General features: G+C 35.4%; 3 protein-coding genes across 3 annotated transcripts; 1 reads left to right on the top strand and 2 right to left on the bottom strand.

Annotated features, from left to right (window-relative positions):
- Positions 1–222: 222 nt before the first annotated feature.
- Positions 223–10,851, bottom strand: LOC130740459 (V-type proton ATPase subunit a1-like). Its single transcript, XM_057593076.1, has 18 exons — positions 10,501–10,851; positions 9,035–9,079; positions 7,740–7,859; positions 7,440–7,547; positions 6,978–7,091; positions 6,680–6,853; positions 6,417–6,554; positions 5,534–5,641; positions 5,278–5,385; positions 5,001–5,149; positions 4,603–4,756; positions 3,941–4,101; positions 2,895–3,101; positions 2,626–2,809; positions 2,454–2,537; positions 1,859–2,052; positions 1,711–1,770; positions 223–994 (listed from the first exon to the last, which is right to left on the bottom strand). The coding sequence occupies exons 1-18, from the start codon at positions 10,642–10,644 to the stop codon at positions 790–792; spliced, it is 2,457 nt and encodes an 818-aa protein (XP_057449059.1). The 5' UTR covers positions 10,645–10,851; the 3' UTR covers positions 223–789.
- Positions 10,852–11,833: 982 nt separating this feature from the next.
- LOC130740458 (NEDD8-specific protease 1) lies at positions 11,834–14,389 on the top strand. The gene is made up of 2 exons (XM_057593075.1): positions 11,834–12,095; positions 13,138–14,389. The coding sequence occupies exon 2, from the start codon at positions 13,155–13,157 to the stop codon at positions 13,863–13,865; it is 711 nt and encodes a 236-aa protein (XP_057449058.1). The 5' UTR covers positions 11,834–12,095; positions 13,138–13,154; the 3' UTR covers positions 13,866–14,389.
- A 204-nt stretch (positions 14,390–14,593) lies between these two features.
- Positions 14,594–19,122, bottom strand: LOC130740457 (arogenate dehydratase/prephenate dehydratase 2, chloroplastic-like). Its single transcript, XM_057593073.1, has 12 exons — positions 18,796–19,122; positions 18,649–18,716; positions 18,372–18,464; positions 17,654–17,854; positions 17,502–17,582; positions 17,063–17,158; positions 16,895–16,972; positions 16,666–16,755; positions 16,494–16,558; positions 16,271–16,352; positions 16,114–16,188; positions 14,594–14,942 (listed from the first exon to the last, which is right to left on the bottom strand). Exons 1-11 carry the CDS (start codon positions 19,031–19,033, stop codon positions 16,129–16,131), a joined length of 1,152 nt encoding a protein of 383 aa, XP_057449056.1. The 5' UTR covers positions 19,034–19,122; the 3' UTR covers positions 14,594–14,942; positions 16,114–16,128.
- Positions 19,123–20,274: the final 1,152 nt, after the last annotated feature.

The raw sequence follows: 20,274 nt of genomic DNA, 5'->3' as shown, positions 1-20,274 counted from the left end.
TATTTAAAAAGCTTAAAATTACTTTAAAGTGAACAGCAGTTATTATATTTAATTATTTATAGACAACTTTTTAAAAAAATCACTTAAAATTAAATTAATTATTTTTTCAAAGGTATAATCATTTTTTTAAGCAATGACAAACGGGGCTATATGATTAGAATTAACTTTTCATACCAATATATTAGCAAACTGAATCTAAAAGTAATTACAAAAAATTCAATATTACTTTCACTATTTTCTATGCAATATATATATATATATATGTTTCATGCAAGAAAACTTCCACACCTTTCTGATTAAACTCCACTGAAAAAAAGTAAGAAAAATATGGGGACTATGACTCATGGTAAAAAAATTACAAGCAAGCTCAGTCATGCCTACTTCCCATTAGGGCGATCACCCATGTGTGTGTAAAGTGTAAACACCAACCAGTCAAAACCAATTAGATACACTATGATAGTATGATGGACTTCTCTTTACAAAATTTATAATTATCACCTTTTCTAATTTCTCCCCGTTTTCCTACTCTAACAAAGGAAAAGAAAAATTAGAGAATGAAAATTCTATTAAAGTTGCCATCCATGACTGTTGGTTGATCTGTAGCCCCAGTATTGGCAGGAGAAAATGAGCCAGAGTTTTGTTGCCAGGTCAAATATCAAGCAGTACAAACCCAACGTCCATAGCCACCAAATAAGTTCCCAAAAAATCTCACTGTGTTGTGTTTCTTCTACTTGTGTATATATAGCATTTGCATATCTTTGCCAATAAACCAAGATAGGCAAGAATCGATCAATCTTCATCCTCAATTAAGGAGGCAAAGGAAAGAGGCTTAAACTTGTAGCCATCACCATGGTAGAATTTATTTTGAAATTCTACCCAGTGAAGACGCAAGGCGTGAAGAAAAGCGCTCAGAGTCTCCATCATAAGTAGTATAAAGGCAGTTGCAAAAGCAAAAACAACTAGCCCCACGAACCGAATGGCAAGATTGTCATACCTGTCATAATTGCAGTCCACAATGACATACATGATTACAGACTAAAAAGGATAAATGCTGCAACAGAATGCAAACATAATAGATGGATAATTTTTTAGCCTAAAGACTAAACAAAGGAATGCAGACATGACAGAGGTTTTAGTCACTAATTAATTCCTCAAAGATTCAAGTGTTACCAACGTACCATATTATAACTTCAATTTTTTAACTAAACTAGTCCCTCAAGTATATGGGAAAATGCACTAAATAAGTGGAGCTTATTTAGTACTTAAGGCCCCAAATTAGCCTCCCTCATACACAGGACTAATTTAGTAGCAACTTTGTATCATTGAGGGATTAATTTGGTAGCACTTGAATATTGGAGAAACTAGAAGACTTAACAGGTGATACCCTAATCTTTGGAGAATCGATTAAAGAATTTACTCTATAGTTTAAAATAATAACGTAGTTAAGGAATTTGATGATTATTCATATTTTGACTGTATCTATTGTCACTTGTCAGGGTCTTCATCATTATTTCAAATGATAAAAATATCAGAACACTATTCATCTCAGCCAAATGATTTAGTGCTCTCGGTGAAATTGCACAAAGAACATTCAATCCAACTTTGACTATAAACGATAGATCCTCTACTATGGGATGCACATCAGGGGCCATATGAAGGTTGAATAAAAAGTATGCCATATGAAGGTTATAACTTATAAATCAAACTTACCCCCAAGCAAGTAGCAGGACTTTCTCATAAAAAACAGTAGAAAGTTCTGAGTGAGCCAAGCTGCAGAGTGGTCACAAAAAGTCGAGCAAATCAAGAATTTATAAAACAGGAAGTTGTGGCAATGAAGGAAAATCATGGCTGATCAAACCTTAATGCCCATAGTCGAAGATATGATGCTGTATTAGAAACAGAACCCAGAATAAACTCGATAGAGTGAATCATTTGGTGAACAAAGACCTCACTAAAATTGAATTCCTCGTGATGTTTCCGGGCAGAATCTGGTTCCGTCTCAAGATCCACCTCAGAGGTATTAAGCACACCATAAGTACGTCCTTGAAATCTCTATAATAACATCAGGATAGAAGATTAATAATCTTCACAAACTACTTAGCATTGCTTCGTGAATAAACAGATGTAACAAAAGTATACAAAAGAAACTACAGCTAGAATAGAAAAGAAAAAAAAATTGCTCAACCAATTGAAGTTGTCAGTAATTTAAAATTTAGAACTAGCATTTTTTAGTCCAAAGAAAAATGATCATATAATGGATCTCTAGGAGGATTGAAGTTTGGTAACCTAAAGCAGAAATGTAGTCATAAAGGCCAAAGGGGATGCTCAAACGAACAAGCATATTTATGTAATGGACGGAGACATATTTATTTGCATTTAATCAAGAAGTTCGGTCTTTGGTGAATAAAATTATAGACGTTTAAAATCATATACAAGTGGAGCAAAAGAGGTACCTCATTATGAAGCTTCTTTAGTATAAAAGGTTTTGGAAAGAGCATCCATGGAACTGCAATTACAGCCAAAAGCAATAACACAACCTGCTTATGATGAACAGATTCAGGAGGATGAAAGCCAAAAAATAGAACATGCATCAAGCAACAATGAAGAAAAGAACTAGAACCATACTTGAAGTGGCCTTTGGCCCCAGAGCAACTGATTCTCACCAAGGTTGTCAAAGGGGCTTAAAAACATGTAAATCATTACATGATAAAGGTCTGCCTGAGAGCCAGAACACCACTTGACAACAATGAGAAGAGAAAGATACCCAAATAGACTGTTAAGGAAAATCATCTGCGGCACAAACTGGTACCTAAAAGCAACATGAAGAGTAAGTTAAAGCATTCTACTCAGACAGTAAAATATAGAAGAAGAGGGAAGTTAGAAAAGTGAGATACCTTATATCAAGTGAATTGCCAAAGAATCGAGCATTGAAATAGCTTAATATAATTCCTAAGTTCATATGCACCACACCGAACAGAATGGACATCTTCATCTTGAGAGAGTTCAGAAAAGGCAATTCTGAACGACTTCCACGCCAGCTGGGATCCACACCGAATGGGTATGGTTCTCGGTATTTTACTAAGCCAGTGGTATGTGCATCCCTGATAAAGGGTAGAGAGCGATAAAAGTTATCACACAGCATCAAGTTAAAACCTAGCCAAAAACAAGATTCCAATATATACATCCTCTGACAATACAAATACCCAAATTAGCACAATTTTGAAGGAGAAAAATAGTATAGACAGAAAGCACAACAGAAGAGTGCAACTGCAAGAGATGGCAATCAAATGAGTAGATTACATGGATTTAAAGGTAAATAACTTTAAGAGAAAAGTGAATCAGTTCAAATAAATAACCATTTCAGTTTTTATTTTAATGGTAACAGACATAATGTCAGATGTTAATACATCTCTCAGACAGCTTACAGCAGATAAATGCATTTGATGAAAAAGATTATTTCCGCTATGGTGGTCTACAACTCTAGAGTAGCAGAATGATTTGAATTAGAATTTGGTAATACTTAAAGGAGTCATTACCATGACATGAATAGTTGAAGTTATGAACTCTACCCAAAATCCACCCATCCCAACCACCTGTGCTAACTGCTCAGATGGCATATTGAAGTGAAAAAGTTGAATGTAAGATGAATCTTTACCTCATTGGTGTTCATAATGCACAGATGCAAGAAGTAAAGACAATGCAGAAGAGAAGAGAAGAGCAGCAATTAAGGTATGTAAGTTCTAACCTTCTCCTTTTTATAAATAAAAGAGTTCTCAACAAACAGATAAAAATAATCAATGTTAATGTCAACTCAAATTAGTAAAAAATAGAAGAGGCAAAATAAAACACCAACAAATATTACATTGTGCATACAGTACTGGGTAAAAAAACAATCAACTGGCACATAAATCATAGCTGTTAAAAGACAAATAGAAGACACCTGCATGAACTATCTCGGCATCTGTAAGCAGACGCACCGAATATGTGAAACGGAACAGAGAAGAATTCATTGTAGATAAACCCACAATAGATTGAAAATAGTGACATCAAAAGCAGCACATAGCGCCCACCAAATAGCATCTCCATAAAGCTTCCAAGTCGCTGGCATAAATCAAATAGATTGTTTAAGATGTTAACTTCGAATGCCAAGAGCAGAACAAAAGTAAAGGATTTATGTCTCTGTTTACACTTGTATCCATAATACATTGTAAATTTGTTGGAAATATAATCAATCACGTGTCATTTACCCAACAACTTAAGCTTTTGGGATAATTGGTTTATGACAAAATTCAAACTATTAAAGGACAAACTCATAACATTTATAAAAAAAAAAAGGACAAACTCAATAAATACCAAAAAAGTTCCATCTAATTATCGTGGTGTCTAATGGGTATATCATAGAAAACACCCAGTGCTTCAACTTTGAACACCACTATGATGACCCTATTAAATACCATACAGGGAAAGAATGATCAAATTTGATATAAAATCAAGTAAGCCTTTCTCAAAGAAGATTAACCATAGTAGATATCACAAGCCTGTTATGGCATTTTTTAATAATCTTTTTGTTACTACTTTATTCATGTCACAAAATGGAATTACCTGAGTGCGGAGCTTTCTTTCACGTGCTATAAGAACCAATGCTCCCAGAAGTAGGCAAATTCCATGACCCCAGTCTCCAAACATCACCGCAAAAAGAAATGGGAATGTCATAGTTGTGTAAACTGCAGGATTTGCTTCTTGATATCTTGCAACACTGATGAGTAAAAGGGCTCATTAATCATTAGGAGTCTTTTCAATTTTCATAACTGCAAGATAAGAGCAATGTCCTAAAACCAATTCTATTTAATTAATCATACATTTACTGATCTAGTGACAAGTTCACAGAACATTGCCATGTACTTCTAACTTCGTGAAAAGTAATTTATTTCAACAAACTAACTACTAACTCATCTGTAGTACTATTAATGCCTAATACACCTAGTGAATATTAGGCTCACCCATATGCATCAACAATTTCTTGATATGGACTTGTGAAACTGTTAGTCCTAAAATATGTAGGTGGTGATTCCAGTGCATCCATTGAATGAAAGATTATGCCCACTTGAGAATTGCTGTCAAAAGTTGCACGTTGCAGTGCCTCCTGAATCTGTAAAACCAGAAGATGCAATCTCTTCAGGAAATATAAATCAAAGATGAAAGATGTTTTCAACTCCACAAAAAATAAGTACAAAGGAGTTAGTGAGGATCCAGCAAATTTGAGGAGGAAAAAGTTACCTGTACTTTTGCAAATATTGGACACCAGCCCTCTCCAACGAGACATTTTTTTGTGACATCAAAATTTAACATGTTCAGTGTATCATAGACAGCCTTCTCTCTTCTTACCTAGGGCAAGATAACAAGTATGATAGGCTATTGGTTCAAAATATATATCCATCACTAACAAACTGTGATCAGATATTAGGAGTGCTCTGAAGCTACATAACAAAGAACAAGAAAATCTCAAATAAGAGATTGAGATGCTAACTCTTACCATGTCCATCCATTTTGGTAATTGACCTCCTAAAGAAGATAGAGCCTTATTCCGATGCCTAATCCCAGCATCCAAAGTTGCTTCTAAGTCAGCAAGACGTGATGAAACCTGTAACCATAAAGGTGTCAACTATATTCTTCCACTATAAATCATGTAGTTTCTGTTAGAATACCTAGAAAATATCTCATAATATCATTGTTGTATCTTGTATATCTCTTAGGAATGGTTTTAATATTTCCATCGACTTCATTGATTTATTTCCCTGTTTAATTAGGATTGAGCCTCAGCCAAGTATTCATATAAATAGGGGTTAGTGCTATGTTTTTTGTACCACATCAAATCAATATCATTATCAGATTATTCAGGCTCTATTTCCTCTTTTCCTTCATTCTCTATATTAGCCTTGTAATTTCAACTGTTTCCAACTTCCCATTTTTACAGTTAACAATGGTGACATGTAATGACATAAAGCAACGTCAATAACCTAAAGGAAAAGGTAAGGGTGATTTGATTCAATGAACACAGCTCTTTTTTTCCTGTTCGACGCTGCTCAATGCTCTCGTGAATGATATTGTTGGAAAACATCTCCCTTAAAAAATAATGGCACTGCACACTGAAATCTTAATGAGTATAGAAAGAAAGTCTCTTGGATTGCAGAAGATATCTGAATATTAAAAAATTTGATATTAACATGTTGAAGTTCCCAAATATGTAACTTAGAAACAACAAATTATTACTTTTTTCCGCTGAAAATGTAGGTGGAAAATGCCCGCTTATATCTAGAGACTAGTGCAAGCTTGGCCCCAATGTTATAACTTATAATACAAAAATATACATGATTGAAGAAGAAAAGATAACATATTCTTAAGCTGAGGATATTTACCTCCCTAGTTATTTGCCTCTGTTTACTTATATCTTCGGGAACAGGGTAGCAATTTGCTCCAAATGCGTCGCAAATTTTCAGAATCTTCGTTCTTGCTTGCTCCCCAGAGAAAAACACAACAAACACAGTTTTCTCAACCTGAAAAGAAGGTCATGAGTTTGAGTCATCAGGACAGAGAATAAATTGGTGAGAAAATAAACTAACTGGGTACAGGATTGGTTGGAGTAATAATAAATTAAATACAGATAATAATAACTACAGACCGTCTCAGTTGAAATAGGGTCCACAATTTGTTCATCAGCTGATGCCTGATTGAAAAGCATATTGCCTCTTGTAGCACGAAACAACATCCTTTCAAACCTAAGAGCTTTGGATTTGCAAATTATCCCACTGATAAATCTTAAACCAGACTGATTCGATGGTTCAGGCTTAATTTCCTGTAAAATAAACAATTTATCATAGTGCCTTCACAAGATAAAATAAAATTGAAAAACTACTGACAGAATTTAAACTTTTCACAGAAGAAAAGTGTCTATGGCTATAAGGGATATTACAAGGAACCTGTTCAAACAAAAATGGTGTCTCAACATAGTCTCCATTTGAGTAAACATTCTCCTCTAGTTCTCTCTCTTCTGAAACAGCAAGGCCATGACTTGAAACAAGAAAACCACATGCCTGAAATATACCAACAAACTTATATGATACGAACGGTGCATGAAGAAAGCATATAGGAAATAGGAAATATTTTACATTTCAAGAGCAGGATTGAATTAATAATTTTGAACCAAAAATCGTTATTATTTGACGGAATAGATTAAAATCAGAAATACAGTAGAGCAACAGCTGAACTAAACACTCCAGTAACTAAGGTTAAGTTATGATCAGAAAGACCATTATTGGCTAACTGGATTCAAGCCGGAAAAACTACTGTAACCAAAATAATAAAGAGCATGAGGAATCCTCTAATAATTTAAAAGTAACAAGATAATATGTTAATCACAAACAAATAGCCAAGAAAAATACCTTTTGCAGTACAATTTTGAATTCCAGGAGTTCATTATATGATTGCCGAAGTTTCTCACTGTTGGAGTTCATTTCAATTATTTCATGTTCATGCTCAGCAAGATGTATCTGTTTTGAGAGAAATTCAACAAAACTATGTCAGATTCAAGAGTAAAAACCCCCATATATACTGGTGAAACTGAAAAAACCAAAAATGACATCATCATGTTATTGCTGTTTGGGTGACACATGAATATTAAATGCAAGCCCTAGGAACAATGATCATATTGATAGGGAAAAAGTAGTAAAATAAAGAAGGACCTCTAAATTCTCCAAGAAAATATCTGATTGCAAGATGGAATGAGAAGAGATTAAACCAGCTTTACTGATCTGATCCTTGAGAAATCGTAGTTTTCTTGACATTTCCGCACATCGCTTTACCTGTAAAAAACAAAAACGCAGTAAGTATTGTAAATGGAAAATTATTTGTAATCACTTGTTAGGAAATTTCCGTTGATTATCATTCCAGTGAAGTTTCTTCTTTCTAGGCCATGCAACACTCCAACCAATTCCTCAAGCTGATGGTCATTCAAACCATTCTTTCAAAACTTATCTCTTTGACATCTCTAACATTCCTACAAACACACACACACACACAAATGTAGCAAACGCATGGTCTATTTAATGTGAGACTCCCATTAGGTCGAACCATGAATGGCCAATCTTAAAACATGAAGTCATGGTACTTTTTTAAATAGTCATGTCATGTGGCTTTTTTAAATAATCATGTGACCAATAAAATAACTTCTAGTCCTGACCATCTATGTATGGCTATATGATCAGGATTTACTCCTCTCACTCTCACATAAAAAAAGGTTCTCACTAAATACGTCATATCATTATAATAGCTCTTGTTATTTTTCATTTTTAAAGGGTTCATTTGTAACAAGCTTGAAGAGGGGAAGTGTTAGAATATTCAGAAAATAATCTCTTAATATCATAATTGTATCCCAATATTTTAAATATCTAAATAGCGTCTCAAAAGTGGTTCCCAACTTCCCATATTTCATCATATTTAATGATTTGTTTCCTTATCTAACCAGAATTCTGAAATGAGCCCAGAATTATAATAAAGAAAGTTAGTTCCATTTGTTAGCCAAACCATTAGAGAATATTATCCACGGTCACAAATATCTCTCTTTTGCACTTCTTCTACGGTTCTACCTAAATTCCAATAATTTCATCAATGTCAATATTTTATATACCAAATTCAGTTATCAATTTGTGTAAATTCTATAAAAAAGAGGAAAACATCAAAAGCAAACTATTTTCCAAATCTTGAACATATTTCTTCCATATTTTTCTATCAAATCGGGAGTATTTGGATAACTAATCTGATGCACGGGAAACAATTACAGGGTTGATTATTTTGTAATTAGTAATTTGAGAACAAAGTGTCATCACAATTGACCCATAGAAGAACTTCTAATCCCAGTTGTAAAATTTGTCTTAACATAAAATACACACACTAATGAGCAACCATTCCAAAAACGTACCAAAATTGAGGGCATTAAAAAAGCAACAGGAGTTCTAGCAATGAGTGTAGTGTTGATTACCTGGTTGACAAACGTTCTCTGGAAGGGGCTTTTTTCATCATTTAACTACAAATGAGAAAACAGAGTTCTTAAGAAATGCAGTGATTAAAATCTTAGAATTTTACACCTCCAACATCAAAAACAAAGATTTATAACAAGTAACAACAAAGCTTTTTCCCACGAGGTGGTGAAAGTAAAACATACATCACTTACTTTTTGAAGCCCACATATGGCAGTAAAAGAAAAAATTAAAGCAAACTTTGATTATTTCCTAAAACATGCAGTTGCAAGTTGCCACCCAAAACATCGTTTGTAACAAGAGACAGCATTGTATATGATATTGCAAAAATAAAGATATTCCTTTGAAAATTTAAATAGCACTCCACTTTTAGTCACTCCCAGTGAAAATGCATGACAGATATCTAAGGTTTTGCATACCCCACATATCCTGAAATATTCAGATACTGATTCAACCATGACTCTAGGCCCAAGAGTCACAAATTTCAAGACTTACAGCAATTCTCCTACGTTATAGATAGTTCACCATCAATTTTTACTCTTATGGTCACACTTAATGAAGAAACTACTAAAGAGGGTCCATTTTAATCAAAAAGATGCAAATGGCAAAAGCAATAGTAATAATAACGTATAATGAGTGATAAGTCTCAAACAATATAGTCCTGTAACACATGACTGATGGGCAAAGAATAATCAACCATCCATTAGTGACACCTTTTAGTCCTTAATTATCAATGGACTTTACCATTATCAATAGTGGCAGCATACCACATTGACACGCAATCTAAACATGAAACCAAATAATCAAGTTTCTAAAATTAACCATCCGAACCTACATGCAACAATGCACAATGCAAGACAGCGAACAGAGTGGAAATCTAAGTAGGAAGTCGTTAACCAAAACCTAGCCATCATCTCTGAACCAATCAGAAAATATATCTAACCCACCTCCGAAGAGCACGGGGATTATCAGTAACACGATAAACTAATTATCTAATATTGCTTAGTTGCCTGCATTTTACACACAACATTGAACTTAAGCAAACCATTAGTGCAACTAAACTACTCTCAAACCACAATTAAATTCAATAAAGTTAACAATACACTTAGGTGTTGGATTTCATCACATTTTGCAAACACTGTTCACCAAACCTCCAAAATCCAAACCAACAGCACAACAACAACAACAAAAATGAATTCTATGAACAAATCAGCGCACTGGCACCAGATTCCTGAATTCAACGCATGAATTAAACAATGCAGCATTTGAATCATTTCTTGAGGGAAACGCAAAACCATTCACACTCAACTCGAACAATGCAACAAACTCCAGAACTAAAATCAACAAGCATTTTTCCGCATTGAAGCAATAACGAAGAACAGAAAAGGCGCGAAAAACAAGATGACAGAATTTGAAATAGAAAAGGAAAATGAAGTTCGGATCTGAGATGAGAGGGGAAGTTACGTACGTCACGGAATTGAAGGAGGCCGAGTTCGGCCAAATAGGAGACGGCGCGGTGAGCGGACTCGGCGGGGATGATGAGTTGAACGAAGGTCATCTTCTCGGAGCGCATGAGATCCATTGGCGGCAAGTTTTCCATGAAGTGATCCATTTTCCCGGGAAACAAACAGGGAATGGAATGGATCTTTCGCTGTAGATCTGAAAACCGTTTTTTCCTGTGCGAGTTTGTGTTGAGAGGCTTTGGATTTTGGAAGTTTTGGTTTGTTAATTGGAGAGGCCTTCAACTTCAACACTCATCAGGCTTCTTCAGTTTCACCATCGCAACTGCCATTACGTTGGAACTGGAAATTAACTTTAAGTGTTCCTTACTTAATTTCCTCTTAATAATAATTATGTTAATTGTTAGGAGAATTATACTTTACCCTTTCATTTTTTTTAAGTAGTTTGTGTTTTAAGGAATGAAAATCATATTGCTCCTGATGATGGAAGCATTATAATTTGGGATGTTGTTTATTATCGGTTGTTTTGTTTGGTAATTATGTGCAAATTTGTTAAAAATGGTAGAATACAAGTAGAAGTGTCTATTGTTCATGATATATACTAGGAATTAAAAAGTATATTAATTTGTTTCAAAAAAAAGTATATTAATCATCGGTTCATTATTTTCCTATAAAATAAATAATGCTTGAAAGGGTTAAATGTGTTTTTATTCTTTAAAATTAAATTAAAATGTATAAGTAAATCTAAATTTTTCCCTAAAAAAAATTTGCATAGCATAAGCAAAACAAATGCTTGAGATGGAAGTAAAATTTGGCCTTCAAATTTTCGAAACATTTGGAGAGCAAAGATTATGGATTTCCCCATATTCACCTAAAACCCGAAACCTTACTAAAATCATGTAACGCACGAGTGATCAAATGAAATTAATAATTCCTTGAATGAGAGTATAATAAAACATCATCGATAAAACAACATATGTGACAATTGTGGGTAGTCCCGATAAAGATCGATTGGCTCCCACTCTCCTTATTCTAATTTCCGCTGAATATGGAGTGATAACTTTTTCATGCCAAGTAGGAACATACTCTTTTTTCTCCTTGACATAAGCCCATAGAAGAAGAGAAAGTAAGAAGGAGATAACAATTCCAAAAATGTGTTTTTTATAGGTAAATGTTAGTCGTTAGTAATGTTAGCAAATTAGTTTTTCCTCATGATTTGAACCCTGAATCTTTCACCATTCATCTCACTCAACCCTTATGTCTCATAACTCTTACCACTTGAGCTAACTCTCATGGAATATGGAACAATTCCAAGAGGTGAACAATGTTAGTGAATCTTATGCCTACATGATGATTAATTGCATGTTATCCTCGGTCTTAATTGGATAAACCCTACAAATGCACTTCGATTCTTAAACACTATTGGGGGCTTCATTGCTTTGACGGAAAACAGCGTCGTTGGCTTCTTGATTATCAGAACTGCAACTTGTCTCTGAATCTGAATCTGAATCTGAATCCCCACCACGCACTTTCTCCACTTCACTCAATCAATCACTGCAGCTTCTCTTTGAATCTGAATCCCCACCACTTTCTCGATTTCACTGTAAGTCTTTCTCTCCTATACCTACCACTGATTCTTTCTTTCTCTGCATATATCTCGTTATTTTTCCCAATTCGTAAATTCCACCATAACAATGCAAAATCAGGGTTTTATCTTTTTTTTAAGTGTTACATCTTAGGTTTTCCCTCATTCGTTGATGTTAATTTAAGATCGTTTTAAAGAATTATGAACGATACCTTATGGTTTGGACTCGATCAATCAAATGTTGATGATAGAAACTATTAGAACCATACCCTATTATCCTTGGAAAAAGAATTTGTCTTTTTTCTGCTGTTGCCAATTCATGGTAATTGATGATAGAGATAGACAACAGAGCATTTCCCAAACTTTGAACTGAACCCTGATAATTAGGCTATTTATAGTAAAGAATGTATTTGGTTCGGATTATTTGATGTCGCGTATAGACTTGTGTGATTCGTATTTGATACTTTAGTGTTGTAAAATATTTTTCATGTGTAGAAGAAACCAAGTGATAAACATCACACTTGAACAAAACAGATATGGGAATTATCAGAACCAATCAGATCTTGGTAACAATTCATGAACCTTCGATTTTAAGTTCAGAATGCCATACAACTAGTGTTGTCAAATCGCGATCGCGGACCATCGTGGTGAGCCAAAAATCTGCTATTTCGGCCGCTGTTTAGCGGAAAATAGTGGGCAATAGCTGTGTCGCGATTAGCCAAAAATCCGCTACGATATAGCTGCTATTTGATAACACTGCATACAACCCATGCATGTCTTCACATCATTTTGGTGCTGAATTATTGGTTTCTTTGTTCCTTTTTCCTCACAATTTTCCTACATTTATGACTATAATGACATTACCTTGAGTAAACATTTGATTAGGTATTATATGTACACTGTTTATATGCGTATAATACACGATAGGAGTGTACTTACCAATTAAACAAGAACACTACAAAAATTCAAATTACAAAATTGTGACTAGATGTACTGAGTACACCAGTTATAAAGTGGTTGTGAAATCTAACTAAGACTCATCCAAATTTGTTTTCATCAGGCTTGGCTATATACAGGATGGGGAAATCACAAGCAGATGAGATGATTCTCAGCTACAATGATGTGGTGCTTAGACGATCGGATTTAGACATCCTAAGTGGTCCATATTATTTGAATGATCGAATTATTGAGTTTTACTTCAGCTATCTCCCTTCATGTCATCCCTCTCAGGATATCCTGCTGGTTCCACCATGCATTGCATTTTGGATTTTACAATGTCCTGTCGCTGAGGCTCTCAAAGATTTCTTAGAGCCTCTTCATTTGTCTGATAAGGCACTGGTTTTATTTCCAATCAATGACAATGATGACGTTAACACGGCTGAAGGTGGATCCCATTGGAGCTTACTTGCATATTACCGTGACACTAATCTTTTTGTTCACCATGACAGCTTCAGAGGCTTAAATGCAGCACCTTCTAAGAAGCTCTACAAAACTGTTGTTGGATACATGGGATTATCTCAATCAGGATCCAGGGCTAGCTTTCTGGAATGCACTGATTCACCCAAGCAAGCTAATGGTTATGACTGTGGCTTATATGTCACAGCCATAGCAAGGGTGATATGTGACTGGCATGTAAATAATAAAGATAAAAATACTGATAAAAGTGATTTGTGGTTCTCTGCTGTGAGGGAACAGGTTACTCAATCTGCCGTTGCATCCATGCGAAGTGAGATCTTGGCATTGATCAGAGATCTAATGGCAAGACATTTAGACCAGCATGCTCCATAATAAAAACTTTGTTTCTAAGATGAAGTCTTGAGTTTATGTTAGAGGCTTAGAGCTTCCTTTGCTCGACTTGGAAAACTTCCGATTTAGTGTCAAGTTTATCGTTTTTTTCTGGGTCCAGGGGAGGGGGACTTGTGGGTGGGGTTGAGTTGTGAATGTTTGAACCCTGCACCTGAAGCCTGTGTTCTCTAGCTACTGAAGGGGGATAGTGTCAAGTTTAAATGAACCTGTCTACCCAGTACCCAGTACCTTTTGAAGCAAATCTGTTTTGGTATATTGAAGGTGGTTCGGAAAAAAAGATCAAAATACATATTGGCAAGCTATCTGGTACTCTATGAATTGGCACTTACACTTACATTACTTTCAACGTTGCACTGATGTGCCTCTTTTTACTATAAAGTCAAGAACAATTTTACTTTTTTATCCGCTGTCTCAGGTATACTAGTTTGCCTTTTTAAGATTTTTCTTTGACAAAATCCATACTTTAATATAGCTTTATTCTTAAATGCTTACATAGTTACATTGAACTTGGAAGTAATGAAAATGATGCATTGATGTTGACCCAACTCTAATCTCTTCAATTCCATTCAAATATCAAGTGTCTAGCTTTGTGATGCGTGTCATCAACCACACCAAATTATTGCGGCTGGTAGAGGATAATAGGAGAGGGTCCACTAATTAATATGCATGTGCTCCTTTTACAAAACAATAATACATGTACTGTAAATTGGTAGAGGACAAACAGGAGAAGAAATATTTTACCAACATGTGGATTCATTGTGTAGAACACTAGCTGTAAGAACAAATATTAAGGTAGGGTGGAACAAAAATTTCAAGGATCTTGTACATCCGATACTTTCTCTATATTAAATCAATGTAAACTCTATATATCCATTAACATAATTTGAAAACTAGAAGAATTATGCTGCACACAACATACATAATTGGTTTTACGTTCAAACTTTTCATCATCACTTCTTTCCTCACAAAAGCACTAGTAGTAACTTCTTTCACGATCACTTCTACCCCTAACATGAAAATTTAACGGGACTTCCAAACGCACATTATATCTGCTGAGTCCTGCATCAACAACAGCATAAAGCAAGTGTTAGAAAAATAAAAGTTCCTTAATAATAAAAGGTATCAAAATCGATACATCAGACTTCAATACTTCATACAAATACATTCTAACTGATCTAAATAGCAAAATCATGCCATTTCATTTTTTGGCAATGGCATACGAACATCTAGCAGGGGAGCAACACCGTCAATATTCACATCGGATATATTTTTTTCCTCTTTCATTTTTCTAGGATGGAGAGAGAGGAGAAACTTATAAATATGACAAAAAAGGCGAGCATTCTGGCCTAAAAACTAAGAACAAGGAGTTCTTCCTGAACCAACATGACAGATATAATAATGGAAATCAACCCGGGTAATGCATGGAACCAGACACTTAGGATCATTTTCCAAACGGTCACCATTTAGTATGGTAAACTCAACAAGAAAACCATTCCCGGAGAGTTAGCAAGGTTTGTGCATGCCCCTCTAAAAACAGCGCAGGATCAGCTGTCCCACTAAATTTAGATAACTTGTACGAGTGTTGTTTACTGTGATAATCAGTGCTATGGCTCTTGCCTATAACCCAGTTCTTCATGCAAGAACCAAACACTTAGAGTTGGATCTCTACTTTGTGAGGGAGAAAGTTCTTAGCAAGACACTTCAAGTGCTTCATGTTCCTGCTGATTACCAGTTTGCAGATATCTTAACTAAAGCTCTCTCTCCTACAAGGTTTCAGTTTCTAAGATCCAAGCTTCAAATGTGTGCAGCTTCAACACTCCACCCCCCACTTGAGCTTTAGGGGTGTATAACAGTATACTATGTAAAAGATATAACTAAGGGTAGAATAGTAATTCTTCTATTGTAAAGTTTCTACTAGAAGCCACAGTACTGAGTCTATATAAAGACTCATCACTCCTTGTGTCAATGGGTTGCAATAACTGAATCTCAATACTGTTACAGCAGTTGTTTTTCTGTTAGAGTTAGTTACTCTATTAACTTGGCATGGTGTTCAAAAGATAAAAGCTTATCTATCTCCGTCATCAGTTCACTGATAGATAAAAGCTCCATGCAATTTACCATAACAATCAAGGTGTCATCAGACAAGTTCTGAAACTGGAGGTCATTAACATTCAGTAAACTTGCTAAACTAATTTCCAGGAACATTATTCAGAAACAAAATGGCGCTCACCTCCATGGAGATTATTTACGCCATGCTCGTGTCCAAAGGATAACTTCCTAGCACTCGCAAGAATGTGGCAAATTCCTACAAATTGTATTAGTTTTAGAGCATATACTCGCATATGATCCTTTCAGTATACTTCATAAAATTAAATTAAATCACACACCTTGAGATGCCTTAGGGCATTTTGTGCACTCTGATCAGCCATTGACGCATCAAAATCAACATAAAAAAGATAATCAAAGTACCTGTTTAAGATATGAACAGCGATCAGAACAAGAATCATTAACCAATTAACATTTTGTAGATGGTAATTTGAACCAATTAAGCAAAGAATGTATTCCAACTCAAAAAAAAAAAAAAAAAACTATAGCCTTCAGTAATTATACTTGGATCCATTGCCGTTATCATCAGATGCTCGCAGAGGCTGCTTCCGCAAAGGACGACTTTCAATCTGTAGGAAGAACAAATCAATTGTACAATCAGGAACACCAAAATAGCATACCTGAAAACCCAACTTCCATGGGAGATATAACAGCCGAGGCCAAGAAGATAACAAACCTTTGTAAGATTAATTTGACGCAAAGCAAAAACGGCAAGGGCCTTGAAAAGCATCCCAGGACCCTCTTCTAAAGAAAAAACTATGCTTGTCTGAGAATTTAACACCACAAACAACAGCAGTATTCAGTATTGACTTGTCAGTAAGCATAAGACCAACTAAATGGGGTGCAGGGAGACATATGATGTATTCAATCTAGAAATTTCAACTAGTTATTCTAGTTCAGGGTACCTTAAATGGCCTATCTGTTCCTGGAATTATAGGTTCCCGGGCTAACATTAAAAATCGGGTGACGTTATCGCTATCATCCTGCCAATGTAAATCCATTAGTGGTCAAATCTATGACAAACATGAACTGTCCACCATATAATTGAAAACACTCCCACCATAGACCCGAACCTGAATGTCTTGAGCAAGTATATTCAAGCCATAGATCTCTGCAGCAGCAGAGCTAGCAACTGCTCCTGCATCTTGTATTTTGTGGAAGGCAATATGCTATAATTTGCAACTATGTTAGGATAAGTGATTTTGATAAACAAGTCAGTGGAGTCACCAGTTGCAGTAAAATTGAATGTCAATCCTTTACCTCAAGTTGCAAAATCTAATCATGTCTTCAGGGATAAGATTTAGCTAATTTGCGAAGATCAGAATTTGACCTAGAATTACCTACTTATACAAACTGATGCATAAAATGCTATGAAACCTCAAAGAAAGAAGCATATTTCTTAACTACAAAAAGTAGGTATGGTTCCAAAGGTGCCATGATGATCATTGTACCTCGAAAAATTTGCACCTTAAATAATACCAGAAAAACAGCTTCCAATAATTCTACACTAACCTTTGCAGCACCAGCTGTGTCGTCAACCGCTTCTCTTACCAAGCCCAACTTTGTCAGTGTGTTCTCACATTGTGCAAGAGCCTACAACATCACCGGTCTTGGGTGAGTTTGAGATAGAAAGAAGTATGGTATAAATTGTCAGAATCACACACCTGTTGATGACTTAGAACTCGATTCAAGTCCTCAAGTTTAACACCATGGTTGGCCATCAAGCAATGATGGACTGCATATTTTACTTCTCCTACTATATGTAATCTGTGTCGTAGTAAAAGGTCATAATTTCTGTGGATGCTCCCTCCTAAAGAATTCTCAATTGGCAAAACTGCTCTGTCCACAAGCCACCTTTCAACAGCCTAGAACAGGAAAGCAAGAACGAGGAAAATAAAGGAACTAGAGGCAGTTAGAGTTAAGCCACTTGGAGACCGTCTAATTTAAAAGGTAACCACGATAAGAAAACAGTAATAAGAAGTAGAATGTGTGATTGATTTTGAATTTTAAGTTCTGAGAGCTGTAATGCAAAACTAGGACAATTAAATTTGTTAATCACGTCAAGTTCTCCATGTTCCTTCCAATCACCAATTTGCTGATCTCCCCAACTCTCTAACTTCACCTCGTCACAATTATCCAAAAACCAAGATTGGCGTCGTTAATCCCTCCATCTTACCAAGCGTGTTGGTATACTCAGCAAATCTAGTACATAGTTGTAATTCAAATTTTCAATTTTGCAGTTCAAATTTTAAATTCTTAACAAGCACCTACTAAGTTCTTATCAGTAGTAACATACTCCTAATTACATGGTTATTCATCCCCAACAATGCATTATTATATACAAATTATACATATTCAAATTGTATTTCTGTATAAACTTACCTCAAATGCAGTATCAAACTGTTCACAAGGCACAGCTTCACAATTCGGGTAAGCTTTCTGGGCCGCCGACTCACTGTAAGCGCCACGAACCCCCTGAAAACACATCACTTAGCTCAAAGAAATCATGGAACAATATAAAACCAAATTCACCATGCATATAAAATTAAATTGTCAACTCTTCACAGTCTTTTACATAGAAAAAAAAATCCGAAAACAAAGAAAAAATTACAAAATGTCACAAACGCTATGCATGCAATGCAATGCAGAAATCAAGTACCTGATATGCAACACGGAGGCTGGAACTATCGGAAACTGAAGCAGAGAACTGGTTTGACGACAAAGGCCCTGAAATAAATCCCAAAAAAATTAACAAAAATCAAAAATAAAAATGAAGAGTGCGTAAAGAGGGGAAAGAAAGACGAACGCGGAAGAACGAGGGGATCTTTGGAAACGGCGTCGCCAGGTACATCATCGGGGGTGGTTCGCAGATTGAGATCGTTCTCCTTGTGGCCACGAAGGGAAGCGCGAATGGCGATGTTACGGTGTCGATTTGGGTGGGGTTTGAAGTTGAGTGACGGTGGTGAGTGCTCGAGCGGCGGAGAGTGGGGGACGGCACGGTGGGGATGCGGTGGAAGATGGGCTATGATTCGTGACGCCGCCATCACAGAGTGTTTAGCTTCGGCGGAGTCACCGTTGGGTTTCTGTTGTGTTTGTTGGCCCAAATCGTGATTTTCCCGTTTCGCGGGTATCAGGCCCCACATTTAACCTTTGTTTTAGTTTTGGTCCATTTTTTACCTACCCAAACTACCATGATTTTGATTTATCCACAGTTTCACACCAAAAATCAGAATAAATATAATTAATTAAATGAATATATCAAAATGGGTTTAAATTGTTCTCGCAATACTGGTTCGGGTCGTGAAGATAGAGATCTCCTTAAGAGTGATGTTCCTAAGAATTGAACTTTCAACCTAAGGATTCAAAAAATTATTTTTTACCATTGTGATCTGCACTCGTTAATACTTCTCTTAGATATAGTACGGGAGTAGTTTTCACACAAATGATACAAATTTTCTCAATTATTTAATTACTCAACCAGCATCCATATTTGTAGTACCCCTTTACTTCAAATTTAATATACTTTGGCTAATAAAAAACAAAAATTATTTAATTAGTGTAGATTTTAAGAGTTTTTCATTATAATATAGGTTGTATTTTTGAAAAGTCGTATTTTCCAAACTTAAACAAACTTCTTCATTTGTCATCGAATGATAGCTTAAATAGTAAGAGTTTGGTGGCATATGAATGGGGAAGAAAAGGTCTAGGAATCAATCCCTGAATGAATTAATTTATCTTTCCAAAGTAAGTTCTTCATTTTTTCCCCAACCATTAACTTCAGGTGGAAATTGTTTTGGTAAAAAAATGTCAAGAGGGTGGAAACGAAGCCCATTACTGAGCAGCATGGCGATTGTAGGAGACAGACTAACTATTACAGGGCTTTTAATCAAGCCCATTATAACAATCGTAGAAACCGAAAATTTAATAATAATATGGGCCTTTCAACCAAAAATATATCATGGGCTTGTTTCTACAAAAGACAAATAATAAGTTTTGGCCAAATGTTTGACAGAAAAATGCTCAATCACTCTAACCAAACAATTACATAATAGTTACAGCATCATTTTTTTTATTTAACAAAAAATATAGGGAGAGGATGTAAGTCAATCCAATACCGTAAAAGTTACGGGTTCAAAGAGCACTTACAGAAGACTTACATTTGTCTCACCACATAGTGGGGGTTTGAACCTAAGACATGTCAGACATTTATACATTGGAAAATGCTAGCATTTTATTTCCAACACTCTCTTAAAATTCTTTTATTGATTGATTAAATTTCAAGTGA

Source organism: Lotus japonicus, chromosome 2 (genome assembly GCF_012489685.1).
Source record: "Lotus japonicus ecotype B-129 chromosome 2, LjGifu_v1.2".
NCBI classification, from domain to species: domain Eukaryota; kingdom Viridiplantae; phylum Streptophyta; class Magnoliopsida; order Fabales; family Fabaceae; genus Lotus; species Lotus japonicus.
This window is presented reverse-complemented; position numbering and strand designations above follow the sequence as displayed.

Bases quoted from the DNA above. Each gene is read 5' to 3' on its own strand.
- LOC130740459 (XM_057593076.1), bottom strand. From the start codon at position 10,644: ATGGATCACTTCATGGAAAACTTGCCGCCAATGGATCTCATGCGCTCC. The intron at 3,102-3,940 runs GTGTCTTCTATT...ACCCTTTATCAG, and splicing joins TGCCGAGATAGTTCATGCAG to GGATGCACATACCACTGGCT. The intron at 2,538-2,625 runs GTATGGTTCTAG...CATCATAAGCAG, and splicing joins GGGGCCAAAGGCCACTTCAA to GTTGTGTTATTGCTTTTGGC.
- LOC130740457 (XM_057593073.1), bottom strand. From the start codon at position 19,033: ATGGCGGCGTCACGAATCATAGCCCATCTTCCACCGCATCCCCACCGT. The intron at 18,717-18,795 runs GTTCGTCTTTCT...GATTTATTTCAG, and splicing joins AGATCCCCTCGTTCTTCCGC to GGCCTTTGTCGTCAAACCAG. The intron at 16,559-16,665 runs GTTTGTTATCTT...TTCTTCCTACAG, and splicing joins GTCAAATTAATCTTACAAAG to ATTGAAAGTCGTCCTTTGCG.
- LOC130740458 (XM_057593075.1), top strand. From the start codon at position 13,155: ATGGGGAAATCACAAGCAGATGAGATGATTCTCAGCTACAATGATGTG.